The sequence below is a fragment of the Nanorana parkeri genome, unplaced genomic scaffold (assembly GCF_000935625.1).
Source record: "Nanorana parkeri isolate BGI_ZX_2015 unplaced genomic scaffold, ASM93562v1 scaffold76, whole genome shotgun sequence".
Taxonomy (NCBI): Eukaryota; Metazoa; Chordata; class Amphibia; order Anura; family Dicroglossidae; genus Nanorana; species Nanorana parkeri.
The window spans coordinates 1486298-1510419 of NW_017306344.1; the positions used below are offsets into that span (position 1 = coordinate 1486298).

Consider the following 24122-nt stretch of genomic DNA (forward strand, 5'->3'; position numbering starts at 1 on the left):
TAATGGCATATAAAAAAAAGTTTTATGTTTTCATTGCATATCTTGTATTAGACCGAGTGACATTATTAGTAGATCTCCATGCAGGCAGATCATGGCCAGTGGATGGAGCCAGCAGGGTGCTGTACATAACTTCCTTAAAACATCACAGCACCCTACCTCAGTATTTCTCTGAAGATCCCTCAGCCCTGAGGCAAGCACAGGGCAGGCTCTTGGGAGGAGTTATGCATATTTTAATATCTCTTAATGGGTCGATGTCAGTCGTAAAGAGTGGGCATTGCTAGGAAGCATTAGCATGCAGAATGCCCTAGGCCACGCCCATATGTAAAGCTGAGCCTACATGATTGAAATAACTGAAATCCAATGAAGAAAAGGGGCAGGCCATGGACAGTCAGGCTAGAAATGAAAGGCTAGATGATGCTGGAAATAAGGCATGCTCTATCAGACTTGCTACAGCTTTAAATGCACACTGTAAGAAACTCACAGTGTGCAGGGAAATCAAAATAAGCAATTTCAGTCCAGGAGAGGTGCCGGTACAACTGTGCAAGACTAAAGGGAAGACTGGAGTTTGGCTTTAAATCTTTTTAATCGTTGAAATACACTACTTTTAATATTTAATCGGCTTTCCATCACCTGCCTTGTACACTGTTTGTTTCTGCTGAGGTCCAAGAATTTCTTGACACAAAATGATGAACATTTATATCTGAATGCCGTTCACCTTTTGTAATAAGTATTTAGTGACTTTATTCCTTTCTCCCCTACTTCTTGTTATTTCCAATTGTTCTTTGTATGTGGAATAGCTGAGGCTATTCGAATCAAGAATGTATTTAATTCAGGTACAGGGTTTATAAGTGAACTGTGTCTGGCCTTCAACCATTGTACAGAGTTCATTCTTTTGTTGTACAGTATATTGTCTCAAAAAGAATCAAATTCTCACTCACTATAAGGCTACATTCACACCCACAACGAAGGTTCAGTTAAGGATTCCTGCATCAGGAATTTGTGATTTCCTCCAGCAGGAATTTCTAAATCTTCCATTGACAAGCGGCAGGGTTCACCCGTTCAAGTTAATGATCGGTTGCCAGCATTTGAAAGTGGCAGAAAGTTGGCACACAGCATGTAATCATGTGTGATACGATTAAATGATAGTGATCTCTCCCTAACCGCACACAATCCTATCACATAAGATTACATGTGGTATGCCAGCATTTTGCCGCTTTCAGGTGTAGCCGCTGTCACAAGATCATTAACTTGAATGGGTGACAGCTGCCGCATGTAAATGGCAGATTTTGTATTCCTGCTGCAGGAAATTGCGATTTCCTGCTTCAGGGATCCCTAAATGCACCTACACCTAACATGTTCCCGCATGGCAGTTGCAAACTTGTTAAAACTCTACAGAACGGTAGAAATTAAACTCAACCAATAGATAAAATTGTGGTGAAATCTCTCAAACAAGGACACAACAGCAAGAAAAACTGTTTATCTAGTTGAGTGGCAGAAAGCAAAAACCTTGTTCAGGTTTTTATACTGTCAAAAATGGATTGCAAATTTAGAGATTATCCTCTTAGTGACAATATTGTTAAAAAGACAGGTAACAGAAAGAGCTAAAGACTTGATATAGGGTCTAACTAGGGATGAGCTTCCATACCCAGTCCAAAGCCCAATCAGCTGTTGGCCAGGGCATTTCCTGCACCAGGGCTGCACATAAACAAAGGGTCTGGATGCATGTGTTGATATCATTGATCTTATATGGCCATAATAGATCAATGTCATGGACCAAATAGAGACATGTGACCATATAGGGTCAATTACAGCACAGCATATCAACTTTTGCTTAAGTAGAGTTGCATGCTGGGAATTCCCCCTGGAAGGAGCATCCTTCCAGGTGCGAAGGAGCTCAGATTTGGACCAAGCACATCTCTAATTCTAACGCATCTCCACTCCTAAAGAAAGGCATGAGCTACAAAAAAGTAAAATTTTGATAACCTCAGGAACATTTGATATTGATAACAGCTGCAGCATATACAGTTTGTTAATTAATACTTATCCTTGTTGCACTCCTTACCGCAAAGTCCCTTGTAATGGGGGATGTTTGCAGTGACTGTGGATGTTGCCGCAAATATCAGCAAATTGTAGAAATGTCACCAGTCCTTTTAGGATAGCAAAAGCTTCATTTATTGAAGTTCTTTGTCATAAGAACAAATACAGATTGTTGAGACATCAGTTCAACCAAACTGCTTAACTGAAGGATACATACTTTGTATAAATGGAAATTATTATTTAACTTGGATTTAGAAATAGCTATTGGATTTGATTTAGTGTAGCTATCCAAGAAGGAAAACATCTGAAGTCTGTTTGATAGACCTACGTCTAGTCCTGCAGAGCATACCCCATTCATACTTTTGTGTAGACACAATTTTCCATTGCTGTTTCCAGCCAAAAGCATGGAGGAGACAGGAAGTAGCAGAGTTTTATACAACAACACTATAGGAGGGAAAATGTCTTGATTCAGAGCTTTCACTATTCCAAGAAAAGAGAAGAATGGACATTTTGTACTTTGTGTGTGGGCACAAATTATTCCCAACAGAGCTGGAGTACAACAAAGGAATGAAAATATTTTAATTTGTGAGTGCAGTGAGCAAAATACAGGCAGCCACATTAAGCTCCAAGCTGCTACCATCCCTATTGGTTTATACTTTCTGCCACAAACTGCTTTCCTGTACTTATAATAAAAACATGTACCATCAACAGGCTGTTGAAATTTCTTGGTATTGCTTACGGTGCTAATGAGTTTATATTTTCTGTTTCTACATCTAGGGTGAGAGGGTATCTTCAGGGATGTCGATAGACCTGCCTCCAGAGGTGAGTGAGACACTGGTAAACAAAGTAACGTTTCCCTCTAGACTCCAGTCATAAAAAGTTGTATTGGCCACAGCCTGTGTGTAAAATCTTTCTGCATCCCTGGCATTGTTAGTGCCTGCCGCACAAATTGCCAAAATGAATGCTCAGCAATGGCAGTCTAAAAATATTCTCAAAACAGATTTCCTTTAGGGCCCTGCTTACACCTCTGCATCATAACGCATGTGTTAAAGTAAGACTAAACTCAGGGGTAAAAGCTTAAAAATGCATTCAAGTACCTTATTGATACCTAATAAGAAAACTGTGCCTTATTTGTGTATCATTCAGCTGTAGATCCTCAAATCATCTCTGAATTTGTGCTGACACTGTCCTTCCTTCTGGAGGGTGGCTACTTTTTTCCCCCATGTGTGTTGTAAAGTAGCCATGTAGCCATTGCTCCAAGCTCACTCCAATGATGGACTACAATCTCATGTTTAGTTTACTAATTTGTACTAAGATTGTAGTGCATCACAGGAGCGAGCTTAGAGTGGTGGCTAATTTACAACACACACAGGGACCATGGAGAACAAAAGTAGCCACCCTCCAGAAGGAAGGACAGTGTCAACATAAATTCAGAGAATATTTGAGGATCTACAGCCCAGTAATACACAAATAATATACATTGTTAATGCTTAGGGTACTTGAATGCATTTTAAGGATTTAACTCCTGAGTTTTGTGTCACTTTAAGACGTATCAAAAAGCATGTTACTTGGCCTCCCTTTGTCTTCAGTGGTGCTGGTTCACATATATACCTTTCATTAAATTAGGTAGCATTGGGTTGTGGCACATCATGGAAAAGAGTTAGAGTCCATCTTTTCATCCACCTGTGTGTGCTGAGGGGCCCATAATAGTCAATGAGAGACCATGCAATGCATGGTTTTGCATTACTCATAGCACACATATGCATCTATTTATAAAATCTTCCCAGAGCGAAGTAGATGGCACCAAGAAGCATCCTGCTCCTCAGTTCCATCTAGTGGCTTTAATGTGCTGCAAACCTCATTTGCAGAGACACTTGAAGTTAGGTTCAGGGGCATCTACATTTAGATTGAGGGGTGTCTTTAGGTTAAGGGTTAGGTTGTGGGCTATCTTTCGGTTAGGTTCGGTTTAAGGATATGTTCACGTGAAGAGTTAGTTATGCCTAAAGGTGCCCATACACTGGCCGAATTTCTGAAGGTTTTTACTATACTGGCCAAAATTCGCACAGGGTGTGGGGCTGTCGGCTCCGTTTCAGCCGGCATTTCTTCATCGGCTGATCGAAGGAGCTGGTTGGAAAATCTTTGTGGGATCAAAGCCAGCAGCCAATGAGCTATCTGCTCTTATCGTGTATTCCGACAGAGGCCGGCGGCTCCTGTCAAAATACAATGCAAACAGCAGCGATTCCTCGATCGACACGCTGATTGCATTGATGGAAGAACCGGGGCGATTTTTTTTGTTCAGCCCGCGGGAAGAACAAAAACAATTGATAGGTGTATGGCCAACTTAACACTTTCTTTAGGACATACTGTATTTTCAGATTTCAGGTTTCGGGCTAGGCTGACATAGGCTCGAGGTATACTGAGCTTTGGGTCATAGGAGAACGCTAGTTTGTGTTCTCCTGTGACCCTTAGGAGAACTATGGGGAAAAGCCCTGACCCCATATTTCTCCTTTAACTTTGCTTTGCTCCCCCGATTGGTGTAAGTTCTGAGTCACCCCAGCAAGTTTAAACAGGGCTGAAGACTTTCTTAAACACCAACCTTGACATGAAGTGAGTCAAGTTAACAAACCCCCTATGAGATAGCACACATAGAAAGTGATTGAAATTGCCTAAAAATGCTATGTGTATATCCAACATAAGTGCAAAGTATGGTAATAGCAGTAGTACCCAATTACCCACCAGTATGGAGCTAGGTTTTAGTGGCTCTGGAGAAAGCAGTGGACCAGTACTAAGCTTTGGGACCTGAACTAATCATCTCCTGAATCTGAATGCAGCTACAAAGTACAGTGAATCTACCTGTGACATCATTGGCACATCCTGTGTTTCTAGCATTTACTGTATGTTTAAAAGGAGCAGAGCTAATCTAGATCTGCCCTGCCTTCCCCTGCAGTAATGGATCACTACAATAATAATCTATTTTTTGCTGATTACAACATGTTAACCTAGCTAAAAATTAGAAAAATATATTTAAGTTTTATTTTTTTAGCCTTAAATACAAGAAAAGTAATATAGACAGAATCGCTATACATACTATAAGCGTTTAGGCGTTTGCCCTGGGCAGGTTTAACTTTAAGACTATTCGTAGACATGAGATGATCCTTGTCTGATCCCGCAAGCAATATGTGTGAGTTCCACTTAGTCACCTTTACCCCAGCAGTGCAGTATGCTGTTATGCTGGCACAAGGCATGCTGGGACAACAGGTGGATTCTAGAGGCCACAACTAACAGCTCACACATTCTGCATGTATTTAATATCCAAACCATTAGCACAGTGCTAACCTCTTACTCTACTCTGCTAGGAGGTGTTTGAACATGTAGCTCTGCAGATCAGGATGATCCTGTATCACTATGCCCCCAATGCTAAGGTAATACTCTTAGTTCAGGATCCTATACTAGATTCCTACACAACTATGCTTGCCAAATGACAACACTTTGGAACTGGAGCTGACTCATCCACAAGGAAAACTAAGAAGGAGCCTACAGTCAAGTGCATGTCTAGGGGGCCAAACTACAACCTTCATGCTCATGCAGTAAACCAGGGGGGTATCAAAGCTGCCTGTCATATCAGAAGAGAGAATGCACTCGTTGGCAGTTGATGTTTAATTAGGCAGGCTATGCCAGTACAGAAAGTGCACATGGGCTGTCTTCACTGTGCTTATTGAAATCCTTATTAATGTCAGTTAAAGGTATGGAGGGCAAGACTGCTACCTTCCCTATGCCACATTCTGCCATAACACATCTCTGCTTGCAGACAGGCATACTGATACATGCAGTTTTCCGACATGCATACATCAGACAAGCATCGTATTGTGTGACTGGGTACCACCTGTGGCGTACACACAAATCTAGCCTTAGCCATTGTGTGTTTGTAGCTAGCCTTGGCAGCACTGACACTGGATATCTGGCTGCATAAAACGGAAAATTGTATACTTACCTATCGGTAATTTTCCCTTCCTGATGCCAGTACATGGCAGCATACAATGGGTCCTGTATGCTGCCTTGTACGGTGTCAGGAAAATGGAAAATTGTATACTTACCTATGGGTAATTATTTTTTCCTGATGCCAGTACATGGCAGCATACAGGAACCATTGTATGCTGCCATGTACAGTGTCAGGAAAGATAGCTTCTGTAAAGTTTTATAAAAAAAGAGTACTAAAATGGTTAGCAGACCGTAATTGGTGCAATTGTATTTACTTTTTTAAAATAGCTTTTATAATCCAGTGTGAAAAATGAATGGCTGCATTTTCCTAATTCTGTGGAGCTTCAATTTAGGCTCAAACACATGACAGCAATGAGCACACACAGTTCCTAGCAGGCATGATCCTTCTTCTAACACACAAATAAATAAGAATGCCTTTGGAGTCAAAAGACAAATTGCCCAATGCCAAAAAATGAGCCAAACCTATACAGCAGACAATCACTAGCAAATAGAATTCATGTGTCTTTGTTTTTAAATTAGCTTCATTTTAGTCTGTTGTATACTATGAAATACTGATTGAATAAACCATCTTTAATTACTTTTTGGACTCATAAACTTCTTTTTTAACCTTTTCCTTATTTACAAGATTTGGCATAACAGATTAAAGTCATTTTGGGTTGGTTACAGTGGCCAAACAAATAGGATGGGTTTCTGTATTGTTTTTATATCATACTTCCCTGCATAGGATATAGCATTGCATTTTCTTATGTATTTAAAAGACCGGTGATCTCAAAAATAACGTATTCAGATGATTACAGATAATAGCCCGCTGATCTGTATGCCATATTGTTGGTTGAATTGTAAAACCAAAATCAAAGATCAGAAACATTGTTGCTTTTATTTCCCCAAACCTTTTTTTCTTTCTCTTTGCATTTGAGTAAATCTTACGGAAGAGCCCTGGGGCCATGCTAAAAAAAATAAAAAAAAATTCTGAGATTGAAAGTCAGAATTCTTGGGTTTGCAATTCCCCCACCTCCCTAGGACTGACAACAAATTAGTAATGCATATCTTGACGGCGGCCCACTGTCTCATATCCTTACAGTGGAAAAGGAGGCTCACCCCGTCTCGAATTGAGCTCTATGCTCGAATTAAAGATGTCCAGGTCATGGAGTATTTGACGGTATGGCTAAATAATACTCTCATTGCTCATGAGAAGGTATGGGGAGCATGGATCACTCGGAAGGAGAGCATAGGATGATATATGGTCCTGCGTTTAATGCCTTTACTCGGACCAGAGCAAACTTAGACATGGTTGATGCGATGTGAAGCTGCCTAAGTGACATGCTGGTTCTGCCCACCTGTGTGGGTGGTTACCCTGGAAGATTATCTCTCTCTAGCGCTCAACTTTTCTTTCCCTTTCCTTTCTTCTTTCTCTCTCTCATTGTTAAGTTACGTTACGCTCTATAGGCGTTTGACAGTCAAGGGGATTAGTAGAATGTGAATTGCTACTGAAGAATCCAAGCCATTTCCTGTCTCCAAGAACTGCCTATCTATACGGATTCATAAAGCTATGAAATTGAGATAGAAATGTATGTTCTGACTTTACTTACTCATTGTTAATGGATCCTTCCATTGACTGGCTACCAACCAGTACTGCTATATGCATGTATGCATGTATGTATTTCTTGTTCTTTGTATAAAATCGTTAAAGGAGAACTATGAGGTGAGTGCTTTTCACTCACCTCATAGTTCTAGCCGACCTGTGACAATGAGACTGTCACAGGTCGGCTCAGTAGATCGGGAGGTGAGCGAACACATACCAGGTTCGCTCGCCTCTCGATCCTGTCACGGCTCTCTGCCGTGACAGGGGGAGGGGCTGGATTCCCCTCTCCCCGCTCCGATCTGCCAGCGCTGACTGGCGGAACGGACGGGGAGGGGGCAGGTACAGCTGGCTCTGCCTCTAGATAGGCAGAGCCAGCTGTCACTCACGCAGCTGGGCGGATCCCGTCATCTAAGTCGTGATCCGCTCCGGCTGCGGCGTCTCAGTATACCGCGAGCTGTAGCTCGCGGTATACTGAGCTTAGGGTAATGGGAGGACGCTAGTTTTTGTCCTCCCGTTACCCTAAGGAGAACTATGAGGGAAAAACACTGACCCCATAGTTCTCCTTTAATAAAAAATTGTTAATTATATTTAAAAAGTCAGAACTCTGTGCTTTAAAGTCAGAATTCTGAGCTTGAAAGTCCGAATTCTGAGTTTGAAAGTCCGAATTCTGAGTTTCAAGCTCATAATTCTACAAAAAAGAAAAAAGACACAGCGCTCTCTTAGGGATGTGGGGTATGTGTGGATGCGGTCAATGAGGAATGCTGCTCTAGGAACAGGGGGAGAAACCTGTGAACATGGAAGTGAAGCAGTAAGAGCGCAAATCCTAGGAGTGTGGGTGGTGTAGGGACAACTATTGTCTATGGGATACAGGTGGAGTTTTTTTTTGGAATAAACAAAAAAATGGGGACTTACTTGAGGTGTCGAGGATCCTGGCAAGGGGGGCCCCAATGGGATTCTGGCGATGCAAGACGTGTTGTGTGGTGGTATTCGGTGTGTGGTGGTCTCCAGATGAGGACTTAGAGGCAAAGCAAAACAGATCTTAGGGTTTGGCCATGACGGCTGGAATTGATGCCATCAGGTATGGTGGTGAACTCTGGAGTAGAAGGATAAAGTGAAGAACAGATTTAGACTGAGTGCTGTGTGTGCCGGAGGGCAAGTGAAGAGGCTGCCTCTGGTCTTAGTTGCGGTGTTTTAGGAGGTGGTGGAGTGAAAGTGGCAAAAGGCTGAGGAAGGACGTGCACGGAGCAGTGGTGAAGGAGCGACGCGTTTCGAGGAGATGCTCTTTTTCAAGCTCAGAAGGAAAAGTGAGTGGATAATTCTGACTTTCAAATTCAAAATTCTGACTTTTAAACTCGGAATTGCAGCTTTACAAGTCAGAATTTTGTTACATATTTTGTTAGCATGGCCCCAGGGCTCTTCCCTAAAATCTTACCTGGTGATCCTACCAGTAATATCCCCAGGGACTTCTTGTCCTAGAGAGACAACGCTAACTCACAAGCTAGCAGTAACATTGTCACACTTTCTGTGTGCTCAGGGTAGGTGAACTGTAGTCACCATAATTAAACTAGTATCAATTGGGAGTGCAGCTGCAGTTTGGCCTGGCCATACAGTATGCATACCTCCCAAACTGATTTGGAGGGACCTTCCCTTATTTGGAATCAAATCCCTCTGTCCCTCTTTCCTCTTCAGTTGTCCCTGTTTTTGGTCTGATTTACAGTATGCCTATGGAAATGTACTATTTAAATCTCAAAAGTGTTATTCTGCACTATAACCTTTATCTTAACGCCTTATTATCTTGTATGCTATTTTGAAAAGCCGGTATAAAGGTAATATAATGAGGAAATGTTGTTTTTGTTTCTAACCAATCATTTTTGGCATATAAATCCTTAATGGGTGTGTCCAATGCCTAAATACATTGTGCTAGAAGGTGTCCCTCTTTCTCATCTCAGAAAGTTGGGAGGTATGCACTATGCGCTTAAGGTGTGCGGTAAATGACCTGAAATTTGTCGGAAAAGCCTTCGAGATGTGCATGGTACTGCAAGAGATTATAGAGTTAAAACTTTTTTTTCTGCAAAATGACTCGATTTTAGCTAATCAAATGATTCTTGTTTGAGACTTTAGTAGTAATTTAATGTGTGATGTGTCGGACTTGTACTATATTTTCTGGAAACCTCAGGTGTATTGTTCCAGTGCATTTCATAGTCATTTACTTGCTCTTTATGTAAATGTGCTAATCATTATTCTCTGTGATCCATATTTGATTGGCTTTTATGACACCACATTTTCATTACAGCAATATATGCATGCTGTAAAGTAAAATTTCCTTAGTTATTCTGCAGTTTTGCAGTTGTTCTGGAAAGTCGCTGGAAGCCATTTTCCATAACTGTATTTTAAGTTCTAATTATTTCTCTTGCAGTGTGAATCATGTGCGTTTCGTCTCCCAGAAGGAAATGTGAGTAGACTTCTGATGCACATTGCACATATGTATAGAACAGCTCTTAACATTGTGCCCTGTTGTTTCCTTACAATCTCCTCAATTATTAGGTATCCATGCTAAATATTTTTAGATGCATATATTCCTAATGATAGTGTGTATATATGTATTCTATATTAACGTACTAAGTTACAGAAAAGAGGATTGAATGTTCTAGCTCCTGGAAGATGCCAATTAAGTCTATGTATCCAAATATAAAACTCTCTCCAGCAAACAACAACTAGCTGTATGAACATGGCAACATTTTAAAATAATGTTCAAGGGCATTTTACAACTTACCATAAACTGAAATGACTAAAAGGCAGTCTGTTTATAATTTGAATGCTTTTTAAAAAAAGGGCAGAGAACTTAAAGCAAAACTCCAGTGAAATATAAAAAAACAATAGTCCATAGTACTTCTTTTCCACCACAAGGTGTCCTAAGTCCTCTGGGTTAAATGACTGCCAGCATCATTCAGCACCCTTCTTCTAAGCCTAGGTCACCCCTGTCTGTGACTGGACAGTGCAGCAGATGCAGGACAGCGATGAAGTAATCTATCTGTCTCTCTGCTGTTTCATCCTATCAGCATGCTCCTATTGTGCTGCTTCTTACTCTCCCTCTCTGAGCTGGGCGTCATTACACGCTGCCCGGCTTCCTGATTGGCCGGGAAGCCGGCTCCATGCTCCCTCGTCAAGAGGTGATGAGGAAGCATGAAGCTGGCTTCCCGATCAATCAGAAAGCTGGGCGCCGCGTCATTACACGGCGCCTGGTTTCCTGATTGGTTAGCTTCCGAGCGCGATACTTCCGATATCAGGAAGCCAGGCAGCGTGTCATTACACGCTGCCCGGCTTCCTGATTGGCCGGGAAGCCGGCTCCATGCTCCCTCGTCAAGAGGTGATGAGGAAGCATGAAGCTGGCTTCCCGATCAATCAGAAAGCTGGGCGCCGCGTCATTACACGGCGCCTGGTTTCCTGATTGGTTAGCTTCCGAGCGCGATACTTCCGATATCAGGAAGCCAGGCAGCGTGTCATTACACGCTGCCCGGCTTCCTGATTGGCCGGGAAGCCGGCTCCATGCTTTCTCGTCACCTAGTGAATGGGACTTCCAGTACTTGGTATTCGGTATCGGCGAGTACCGAAAAAAAATATCGAGAACTCGTACTCAATACCGAAATATTGGTATCGGTGCATCCCTAACTTATACAGCTTGTATTTAAAGATTAACACAATAACACATTTAATGATGTATTAATTAATTCAGAGCTGTATTCATTTTTGTTTTGTAGACCTGCCTAGAGTTCAGGTTTAACGTAGACCTGTCACAAACTGGGTCATAAACCTCTCTAAACTAATCATACTATTGAAAAAAGCATAAGCAGTTACAATGAAAACTCTATGTAGGTGCCATCAGAGATAAAGGCAGTGGAAACCCAACTTTATGTGCAAAAGTCAAGCTTCACTCTGCACCTTCATGCCTCCCAAGCCTCCTAACTCGGCAATGAAGCTTCCCATTTTACTAAAAGATCAATAAAGATGTAGGAGGGATCGGGCTATTTTGACTTTAGTTTACATGTGTACAGCGCATAGCTAAAATGTGCCCTATTGGTTGCTAGGATGCTAGGTGGTTTGAGCGAAAGCCATCTGCATCCTAGCAATGAATAACCCTAGACGGCTCAAGGGGCCTGCATGTTAGCTGCATGTTAGCAAGGAAGGACTATAGATCACTCTGGTCACCTGCATGTTATTAATTAAGGACTCTAGGAGTCCCGAGCCACCTGCATGTTATCAACAAAATACTCTATACTGCTACTGTCCTATTTTCTTTTTTTGTTTGTTTAACACAGCTGACCACAGATCTAGGATACAGAGCTGTGTGCAGTTGTGCGCATGGACCCATAGTATATCACACAGCTGCATTCAGATAAAAAAATGCACGCATTAAGTTTTCGAAAACAATATATTTTGCACCTGTGTGCATTAACCCTAAGCCAGTGAAATAGGCTGGAAGGCAATATCTAAAAAAAACTAAGGATGACATTGATAGAAGATGTGGAGCAAGGCAAAGGATAAGGAAATTAATTTACTAAAGCTGGCCATACACCTTACAATTATCTGCAGATTTTCTATGGTCAGATGGAAAAGGTGCAACAAATTCCTCCATCTACACTTAACTGTGTGGGTGAGGGAATCTCCCACTGGACCAATCTGTTGCACTTTTTCCAACTGACCACAGAAAATCTGCAGATAATTGTAAGGTGTATGGGCACCTTAAGACTGGAGCAGACAGAATATGGAGCAGCTGTGCATAGTAACCAATCAGCTTCAAGCTTTTATTTCCAAAGCCTACGTCCCCTTTTAAGCAGGCAGTCCAATTAGGTCCAGCTGTTAGTTTTTCAAGTGGATCTGATCAACAGCACAGTGGGGGAAATTTACCGAAACTGGTGCAAACAGAATCTGAAGCATTTGCTCATTGCAACCAATCACCAATCTCTCTTCTGTTTGATTATTTACATGGGTTGGCATGGCCGACTGTCCAGATTCTGCCTGCTCCAGTTTTGATACATTCCCTCCAATGGAACCCTATGGGTTAGTGGACATGTGTATTTTTTCATCCATTTGGCTGAACTGATCGTGACAAATCAGAGGTAATCAAATGTAAAAGGACCAATGTCTGCTTACATCTGGTTGCCCATAGATATAACATGGGTCTGGTTAATTCAGTTCTTTCCTCTATTGCAAGATGGTGGAAAAAACTGAACGGACACGGATGACACAAAGTGAAATCTGTTCTGTACTGCTCTGATCAGCAGGGGATCTGTGCAAGGATACCCTGCTGATAAGAGGGGGACAGCGCCCATGTCAAAAGAGCCTAAGTGAACAAGCTGAGTATAGAAGCTGATTGGTTACTACACATAGTTTTAGTAAATTCCTCCTATGGTGTCTGTGTTGCTATGACAATTAGCCATGTACTGATTGCTGTTGGTAACACGGATACATTCCTTTCTCCCAGTCTTTTCTTCTGTATTGCTGGAAAGACACTGGCGCATTATTCTTAGCCTGGAATTAGTTCCCGGCATAACCTGAATGATTAACCTACACGAATACGTAGATGGATGATTTAAGATGGAAAAAATGTTAGAACAAAGGCAGCTGTGCATTTCTCCCAGGTGTCTGTCACCTGTGTAAGTATCTATAGCATATACCTCTTACAGACATAACTCAGAAGGGGGGGAGCACAACGCGGTCTACGTGCTTTCTCAATCTAGGGTCATCGCCTGGAGGCATAAGGCGTTCCGTGAACTATCCAGACAACTCCATGAAAGAAATAATAAGGTCATTAATAAAAACAAGAATGTATTCGATTTTCAGTAACATCAGCCAGCTTCCCTTGCACACTACAGGATACAGTTAGCAGCACTTCAAGTCTAGGCCTGACCAGTGTGCAGCTTGTTTTCTGCTTGCATGAGTTTTGATAAAAGGAAGATAGATAAAATATATAACACCAAACAGCAAATGGTTTGTAGAAGTAAGAAAAATAATAACAAAAAGCTGTTGGAGATATTTGAGATATAAGTGTGATCACAGAATATCTCAGTATTCTATACAGTTGCTTCTCCAGTCCACAAACATCTGCAACATAAAAGTATTTCTTATGTATTTTTTATCATTGGCTGCTTAAAGGAAACCAGTCAGGAAGAAAATGTGTAAGCTGCCATTGCCAACCTTGCTCCTTGCTTTAGTAGATTGATTCTCTAACCTGGAACAAACATAGGAATAAGGTTTATAGCTTTACTCTGACTTTTACAATCTGTATTCCTGATTTGCGCAGGTCAAAAGTATTAAAGTGACACTGAACTCAGGAGGTAAATCTTAAAAATACATTCAAGAACCTTAACTATTAACAAAGCTGTACCTTATTTGTGTATCACTCGGCTGTAGATCCTCAAATATCTCTGAATTGGTGCTGACACTGTCCTATCCTTCTGGAGGATGGCTACTTTTTTTCCCCGTGGTCCCTGTGTGTTATAAAGAAGCAACCACTCCAAGCTGATAGACTACAATCTCACAATTAGTTTATTCATTTGTATTGAGATTGCAGTCCATCACGGGAGTGAGCTCAGAGCGGTGGCTACTTTACAACACACACAGGGACCATGAGGAACAAAAGTAGCCACCCTCCAGAAGGAAGGACAGTGTCACCACCAATTCAGAGATGATTTGAGGATCTACAGCTGAGTGATACACAAATAAGATACATTAGTGTCAATAGTTAAGGTACTTGAATGCATTTTTAAGATTTATTTCCTGTGTTTAGTATCACTTTAAATAAGTGGGGTAGACTAACAGGCATAAAACTAGCATTTTCAGAAAGAGGTTAGCAATGGCAGCCCAATATTTATTTCATGGCAGGTTTACTTTAATATTTTAAAGCTGAACGCTAGGCATACAGCTGAAAATGCAGATGTTTTACATGCCAAATGATTTGTATTTATGTCCTTGAAGACCTGAGACTAAAGGTGCCCATATACTGCTCGATTCTCGTACGAGAATCGGGCAAAATCAGGCTGATGCAAAATTCAGATACATACACTGCTTGGATTTGCTTGGAAACTCAGATCAGTACTCCTTAATTGCATGTTTGCTTCAAGTTATTGACTCGGTAAGATCTGGAGATAATAGATCATATGACACCCAGGCAACTAGCATTTTTAGAGGGAACAGCAGTGGCAGCTTCCAGGTTTTTCCCAGCCAGGTTTCCTTTAGGGCTTCTTCACACCATCTCCGGACCAGAATGTTTGTGTCTGGTTTAAAAACACATACCCTTTCATTCCTATGGTAAAAGGTGAGGCTAGTTCATACTATTGTGTTCAGTTCCAGAATGTTTAAAACCAGTACTGTATGCACAATTTTTTCTGGTCTGGAACACACCAAAACGCATGTAAACACATGCAAATGCACCAGAATGCACTGAAATGCACTAGAAATGCAGTTAAGACTAAAAAAACGTACAAGGACGCATCAAAAACACATACAAAATGCACATACCCACGTTTCCAGGAACGGATCCAGGTCTGATCTGGAGATGGTGTGAACAAGCCCGAAACTGAACTCCAGACAAATATAAAAGATACAAATGACTGCAGCTCTGTATTCATGTCAACGCGATTGCATTTGGGGTTGTCCTCTTGGCACCCTGGACTCCCAGTACAGCACTGCAGAGAAAACATTGCTGATGCCATAATGTCATTAGGGATCCCCCAGTACCGGAGAAGAGGCAAAGAGGACCCTGTGCTTCATGTGATCAGCCTCTAGATTTCCAATAGAAGAGGACTGGGACCCAGATGGGGCTGCAATTAGGTCTTAATATATCAATAAATGTAAATTGTAAATTAACGTAAGCAGTTTAAGAACCTGAATTTGACTTAGTAGCAGGCTGTACAGCAGAGCTCATACAAGGAGTGGGAGAAATAGCACAAGGAGCCAATCCGCTGTGCTGCAGTGCTCATGTATTAACAAGGTACATACTGATAAGAGGAGAGAGCAGAGTGACAGAAATGAGCCCATCATTCTGCTGCTTCTCCTTTCACTGTACGGTCACAGGCTGGAGGAGGGACAAGATCTGTAAGTGTAACCTAAAGCATATGTAAACCCATGAACATTAATGTAATATATTGCAGCTTAACTGTCTGTAAATGTCTGTAAATGCCCTGGTTGTAGAAAGTTTTTTTTTTAACCAAAATAGCTGGGTGTTATTATAGTAAAATTGTAATTTTATAATATGTTTTGTATGAATTATATGATTTGTGTGAAATTTAGTAGGTAAAGGTCATACCTTGTACATTTGTGCAACTATTAATCAAGGCAGCCTGACATTCTTCACTACCTTTTGTAACCATAATATGTATGTTGTACTTTTTCTATGCATATTATCACTAATTGCTGAAATCCATAAGACTGAGATGAGTCAGTCCAGTCTGAAGTATGGGCTAAATTTAGGAAGTCTAAGCTGGCAATACATTCATCACTTCATCAGTCTGACAGAATGGGAACTAAGGGGCCAGTGCCCTTATATGCCACCTTGAACATTAAATTGGATCTCAACTCTAGCTGGATAAGATGTAGGGGGTTATTCACAAAGCTACCGTAGGCAGGCAAGTGAATAACCCAGGCGAAGTGAAGTGAGCCGAACAAAGGGAAGTGAGCCGAACGGCTCAGTACGGCTGATTTCAGCCGCACATCGGCTGCCTTCGGCTGCACTTCGGTCAGCCGACCATGCTCTGCATGCACTTCGACTCAGCTGATCCAACATCTGGATCAGTTGAGCCGAAGCTCTGGCATCTCACTCGCTGCCGTTCATCCCTATTCACATAGGGGCCGAACGACAGTGAGTGAATAACCAAATGCCGATGAGCGGCATTCAGCTCAGCTATTCCTCTGAGGTACCGAGCAGAATAGCAAATCAGTGAAAATAGGTTTTTTTTTAAAGGTCAAAAAAATATTTTTAAAATGTAAATAAATAGTTGAATTAAAAAAATAGATAAAGATTTTTTTTAAAAGAAAAATAATAATAATAAAACCAATTGGGCAGAGCTAGCAGTGACAGGTAGCGCTGCCCAACTGTTTCCTATTGGTCGGCACCTGCAAGAGTCTTCCAGCAGGTGCCGGCCAATGAATAACAACTGGGTGGATGCAGCTAGCTCCGCCCAGTTGTTATTGTTTCATGACAGTTCAGCATCCCCAAGTCATTGGGGACGCTGATCTATCATTATAACTGGGCGGAGCCAGCCATGAGATCGCGGCTGGCTTCGACCCAGCTTTCATTTGCGGGGCAAAAGGCTGGCCCAGTTTGCGCAAGGTGTGTTTGCATTTGTAGTTTCCACCACAGTGACAACAGGATAATACAAGAGAATAATTGGGAAACCGTTGTCACCCTATAACTGTAAGTACCTGAACAAGAGCCTGCATGGCAGAACAACCAGGTATTTTTTGGAATGAAAACGAAACAGTTTAAAACGTAAAAGCAACTTTTTAAAATTATGTTAATAGGTTAAACCTGATATAAGAGTTATGTGATTGGGTTAGTGTAGTTCAACTCTTGCAGTCAAATTTGAGAAAACCCCACTCTGTTTGTTATGTGTTCCTATTCACACAGCATACCCAAAAATAATTTAAGAAAAAATATTTCTTACCTTTTAGCTGTTTCTTTGGTGAAGGCCTTTGTGCAGATTCCAGGCTACTCTGAGCAGGCATCAGGGAATTATCTTATTTTTGCCACATGTATACACAGGCCCTTTATCAAAGAAGTATCTAATTGGTTCATTATGGCACATTTGCCACCAAATGCATTGGTAGTTAAATATGACTGGAAATAAAGTGTTAAAAAAAAAAAAGATTCAAAGCAAAAACAACAGACAATCATTCTGTATTACATACAACAAAGCCATCATTAATATTTTCCTTTTTCAGTCTATTGTTAGCATAAATGGAACAGAATATGGAGACCCAGTCAGTGACTATGGCTCAGTAAAATGCATCACAGCTTTAAAATAATATGATATAATAATAAAAAAAATAGGGCCCAGTATGCCGCTATTGGTAACATGATATAAAGGCTATAAATATACCAAGTCTCTGGCTATTATTCTGTGTTGAAAGTCTCAGTGGGATTATTTCCTGTACATTGATTTTGTGTATTTATGCAAATTTTAAGGCTATGGGGTTCACGCTCACTTTTGTGTTCTCTTCAGGTCTCAGCGGGACCACCAGGCCCCAGGGTAAGAATCTGTTTATAAGACAATTTATACTTATTATAGCTGATTTTACATCAAAACAGCCCTTAGAATCCTGGAATTTAACTGCTTGTTTGACTAAGATTATATTATAAGGTAAATATAAGTTGGCATTTTTATTAAACTTTGGACCATAGATCAAGAAAACTGACTAGGTCTTGGTGGTAGCTTTATCAGTGCTGGCAAAACAACTGATTGGGAACATCTCTGCTAAACAGCAGCTGAGGGGCATGTAAGTAGGCCCTTGGGAATGGAATACCTCTTTAATAGGGATGAGCTCAGGTTTGGACTAAACCCAGTACAAACCTGACCTCCTCTGTACCCGGAAGAAGCTCATCCTGAACATACAAAGAAGCTCCTTCCACGCCACCTCATCGGCTATGTGTGCGGAATTCCCCGCTTGCAGCTTGACATAAGCAAAGTGTGGGGTGCAGTGATGTCATTGACCTTATATGGCTACATGGCTTTATTATATTATTGCCGTGGCTATATTATTCTTACTCCATAGAACCAAAAGTTTCCATACACTGAATTGATGAGGGCCAACAAGCCAGAAACAGCTGTATGCAGTTTAAAAAAATCAACTTATAGTATTATTATTATACAGAACTTATATAGCGCCAACAGTTTGCGCAGCGCTTTACAATATAAGGAAGACATTACAATTACAATGCAATTCAAGACAAGATGGTAAGGAGGGCCCTGCCCTTGAGGGCTTACAATCTAAAAGTATTAGGCTTTGTCTGTACAATACATTAGTGCTTCTGTATGTATAGGTAATCATTAGGACAAAAAGGAATGCGTTTGGCTGCACCCACTATCCTGCAGTAAGAAATAATAGATCAGTGCCACAATTTCAGGTGGCCCATCTGACATATTTAGTGAGAAGCAAGGCAGAAGCTTGGCAATTAAGCAGACAGGACACATAAATCAGAGGTCAGGCAGCAGTCAGCAAAGAAGATGGTACTATGACAGCATTTGTTTGTGTTCATGTGAACATGCTCCTCTCAATAAGCTTTGGCTATTTCCCTATAAAGTGAATGATAAATGATCGATACAATACCAAGATTGGCCAACAGATGTTACAAACCCAATTGCCCACCCCAGATACAGATGTATTGCTAGTACATTTTTTCAAGTCTCCTGTTGTGTTCTCTAAATGTCTAATGTATTTTAAAATAAACAATAGTAGCATACCATTGCAATTTCATGGAATCAGCTTCTCCTGCAACCTGTCAGTCATTTATTATATAATTTAATAGTGTCCTACTTGAATGTTGATTCTTTTCTTTCTTCATATATTTCCTTTTTGAAATACAAGATAAAACATGCAAAACAAAACTGAATATAGACATACTGAAAGTAACTTGTTGTATATATTATGGTTATGTACAGTCCTATAAACTTAACTGGAAAATCCCTACAAGAGGTCTTTGAAGAATTTTGCTATAGAACTTGTCTACACAAATTTGATTTTTATCTTGTAATCTTGGTGTCATTTATTATATCCAGTGCTCCAGTAGAATAGTAATAGATGAAGAATCGTCCTGCACGTTTTTTATGTTAACAGGAAAGAGCAAATAAAAGCTGCTTGTGCCAATAAGATAGTAAATACCTTTCCCTCTGCCTATCCTGCTGAATGCTGCCCTGATGAGGAGAAATCATCCTACAAAGTAGAAACCTGTAGTGGTGTGGAGGAAACACTGAGCGCAGCATGGAGCGCAGGAGATGGACACTCCTGGAAGTGTCAGTTTCTAAAGAGACTTTAAAGGACAATTTTGCATCTTCAGAGCAGTATTCAGTGGTGGGAAATGGGAGAAATAAGTATTCACCTTCTTTTTGGCCGGCATAGCTTTTAGTTTTTATAGGTATTTATAAGTTGCCAGCAATTTACGCAGTGCTTTACATATTCATTCACATCAGTCCCTGCCCTCAAGGAGCTTACAATCTAAGGTCCCTATTTTACACGCATATAGGGACAATTTAGACAGAAGCCAATTAACCTACCAGCATGTCTTTGGAGTGTGGGAGGAAACCGGAGTACCCGGAGGAAACCCACAAAAGCACAGGGAGAATATGCAAACTCCTTGCAGATAGTGTCCTGACTGGGATTCGAATTGGGGACCACCAGTGCTGCTTAGCTACAGAATCACTTTAATACACTTATGGAGTTGTTTAATAGCACAAGTAAGAGTTTGTGGTTTTCATTAACCCATAGCAATGTATTAAATTTTACCAACTTAGTGTCAGCCAAAAAACACAAAAGCTGATTTATAGCCATAGGCTACTGCACACCACTTTTATTTGCTTTGTTGCTGTCTTTCAGTTGTCATTGGTAAGTTTGGCATACTAAATATAGCACTTCGGATATTGTGTGGATCACTTTCTGTTTCTTTTTATATTTTGTACTAAAGGGAAACTTTAGAGCCTTGGGGTCAATTTTATTTTAATGTTTTTCATTTTTTTTCTATATGTATACAATCTTGGTTTTACAAATACACATTGAACACATGCCATCCAATTTACTGTTCATTCTTAATTATTTTTTTGTGCTTAAATGATTAAAAGCGGCTTATACTGAGCTATCCAGTGCTTATCCTCTGCTCATGTGTTTATAAAACAACGTAACATGGTTTATTGGGATTAAATAGAATAAAAACAGATGGAATAAAAAAAAGTAAAAAAGCAATTTATCAGTTTTATTGTGCTAACTAATAAACAGTTAAAGTTTTAGAATCTCCGAGAATCACATTCTCCAGTTACTATAATGAATCACTAAGAAATGCATTCAGACTGTGGCGGGAAGCCCCAAAGTGAGGATGTGGCAGAGTGCCCTTGGTGGGATTTTCCTGGACTTTTTTTCAAGAAAAATACAGCAAGTTCAGTTGCCTTGATTTTTTATTTTTTTTTAACATATATACCTTATACTTAGTATTGAACAGTTGTACAGGTTCCTCTCCTGGACTGAAAAATGCTTACTTTGATTTCACTCCACACTGTGATCTTCTCATAATGCGCATAAGAAGCTACAGCAAGTTAAACAGAGCCCACCTCATTTCCTGGCGGGAGGATATCCAGCATCATCTAGCGCTTTCCTCACCAGCTTGACTGTCCCTGGTCTGCCCCTTTCATTCAATGGATTTTAGTTCTTAGGATCACATGGGGGTTCTACCTATGCAAATACAGCCTGCCTAGGAATGTCCCTCCTCTAGTCTGATCTCCACCCATCAGACATTTGGCTATGAAATAAGGTACTGTATGTAAGGAAAACAAAAAGGTTTTATCTAAAAATGTCTTTAGCATGTTGAGGAGGGAGGGAGGAGCCAGGTAAGGCAAAATATAAGCAGGTTAAACTTTAGCTTCAATATCTTATTAATAAACCACAGATTTATGTCGACTTCCTTTAAATTATAGGCCCAATGATAGAACGTATATTAGCTGGTATTGACAAAGCAAAGACTCTACATCATGCTTACAGCCCTCTTGCCACTAGGATCCCTGTCTGTTTTCTGGGCTGGTATCGCAAGGGTAGGCTATGGAGCATTTTTTTTGAAAGACTGTAAAAAAGAAAATACATTATAAAGTTTTCACTGAATTGTTTCTGTAAAATAACAGGAGGAGTGCTGCATAAGTGATTCTGTTTTAACTTGCTTACACTAGGCTAAAAAAAACACAGAGCAGTGTTAACTACTAACGGTTTCCCTTTTCATTTTGTGAGAAAGAATTGGAAATTAGGTGTTTATTTTACAAAGGATACATTTCAGGTGCTAAACAGTACACATATATAAAGCATTAATTATTTTTCATCTTTAAAGTACAGCTCAAGCTAAAAAAAAAATCCAGTTTTGGACAGAGTAGAGAAGGTTTGAAACCTCTGTCGGGTATTTATTGCTGGAAATCTCCCCAGTGTAAGCGAGAATCCCTCCATTGACACTTGTCTCTGGAACAGATGTCCCCATTGGAAGGTTTCCCTGCTCATGACAGTTTACTGCTTGGAACCCCATATGTCTGTCATCTGAACACGTCATATTCCACACATTACACCCTTCTTAACACTATTATATACTAACATCTGCACATACTGTATTCAATTGATTTTTAATTATCCAGCACATTGTCTCTAAGTGGAAAATGACTGCTAATTGGAAGTGTGTCTCCTAGACATACGTGGTAGGGAAAAAAATATAGAGTTATTTTGCTGTAAAATGAATGTTAAACATATGGACTATGATGCGGATGGTATGCTGACTGCACCACGACCTATATAGTGAAAACTGTTTCCTGTGGAATGGTAAAATAATATCATAAAAAAATAATTGTAATATATCTATCACACAGTATATTGTTCCAGCCAGTCACATCTGTTACTTTGTGGCTGCCACATAGGCTCTGTAGCCTAAAGTAAACTTTGGGGTTGATTTACTAAAGGCAAATAAACTGTTCACTCTCCAAAGCCAATTTTCACTTTGCAAGGGAACTTTCCCTTACCCTAGCCGCCTAGCGAATGAGGTGAAGCTTTGCTGACCTTCAGTATTCAATCACATGCAAGCAAAAATACTTTTATTTTTCTTGAACATGATTGGGTATTCCTTGCAAAGCTATGTCCCCTTTCACACGGGTGGTTTGATCGGGTCCGCCTGTCTGTTTTTCAAGCGGACCCGATCTGATGATCAATGCAAGTTTATGGGCAGCCATGTGTAAACAGACAGGCGTCCATTTACCCTTGACTGCGGCCAGGTGCGTAAAAACAAACAGATCAGAGATCTGTTTTGCTGGACCTGATCGTGTCGGGGTAATCTTACCCCTGCATGGATCCCCTTATAATCAGCCCATGTGAAAGGGGTCTTAGGAAAAATTCCCCTGCAAAGTGAAAATTCCCTTGCAAAGTGAACAGGCTTCATGCCTTCGTCTCTAATGGAATAATTATAAAGCACAATAAGCATGTACATAAGAAAGGGGACACCACAAAGCTCTTCCCCTAGCTATTTTGTGGTTAAAGGATAAGTGCACTTTACAGCAAAGTGCAATTATCATTTTGCCCCTTGTCCTGAGCTAACTGATCCCACCCTCACCTTACACAGATGTTTACTTACCAAGATCTGACTGCCATGTTTATTTACAGCCCACACTGCAGGTCCTCTCTCTCCTGGCCATGCAGGCACTTTAAAGTCCCATAGCCTTTTTCCAGCTGGGAGATGAAGGGAGACAAGCCCCAAAGCCTTTAAACGTTTATTTCACTTTCAGCACTTACTGACTTGTCAGTTAGCCAATAGAGGTGGAGGGGTGGGGGCACCATTGTTCGACTGCGCTTAGGGCATCAATTGCCCTTAATGCGGGCCTGTCTCTATTACAGTGCAGGATGTACAGTCCTTGTACTCTATTTCCATTGATGAAATTGAAATTGTTTTTCAAAATAAAACGTATTCTTTAATAATATTTTATAAGTAAAGCATTACTGTGAACATGCAAAGGAACATGATCATTATACTTCCATTAGCCATATAGATTATATAAGACAAACACCATATCAACAATACAACAGACCTCACATACAAAGCAACGCTATGATCTCAATTATAAACAAAGCAACTCTATGATCACAAGTGCATACAAAGCAACTGTATAATCACAATTTCTAAAGCTGAATTATATAGTATATACAGTATGTCCTGAATTCAGGTAGTTGCTAGTTGTGTAAATTAGTGTGAAACAGCTTTATGTTTGCCTCGTATCTGGAAGTATTACCTTACATTTGTTGATTCACATGGATATTTATCACATTCAATCATTTTATTTACCACTTCTTATTATAGGGTCTTAAAGGTCTTAAAGGTGAAAGAGGGCAGTCTGGAACCTATGGCCCCAAAGGAGAGAGAGGAGAACGAGTGAGTAGTTGTTTTTTGTTTTTTTAAAGAAAAAAATATTATATATGCAGGAAATGTGCATATACAGTATGTGCAGGAAAAATATACATTTTTCAGTGCCCTATAAATGGCAAAAACACTTTACAGAGAATGGGTATAATAATATAATCTGTTCTTGTAATACACAAGTACCCAAGGTACATTATATATTGCCCAGATAACTATGTATCAAGTGGATCACAGCTATAAATGATGGAGGCTTATGCAATGGTGAGTAAATGCTTTTGTTCAGCAATTAATAAGCTACCCATTGGGCCTGCAGTTTACTCATCTCATCAATGTAAGTTTTCAGTGTGTGTGTAATATGTGATAAATGCA

At 40.4% G+C, this 24122-nt stretch overlaps 1 protein-coding gene across 1 annotated transcript in view; it reads left to right on the forward strand.

Moving 5' to 3' along the window:
* COL16A1 (collagen type XVI alpha 1 chain) overlaps positions 1-24122 on the forward strand; it is a 165973-nt gene that overhangs the window by 64954 nt on the left and 76897 nt on the right. The window contains exons 9-12 of the mRNA XM_018576760.1: positions 2815-2859; positions 10035-10070; positions 17839-17865; positions 23694-23765. Of these exons, the coding sequence (XP_018432262.1) occupies positions 2815-2859; positions 10035-10070; positions 17839-17865; positions 23694-23765 (180 nt within the window). The remainder of the gene's footprint in view (positions 1-2814; positions 2860-10034; positions 10071-17838; positions 17866-23693; positions 23766-24122) is intronic.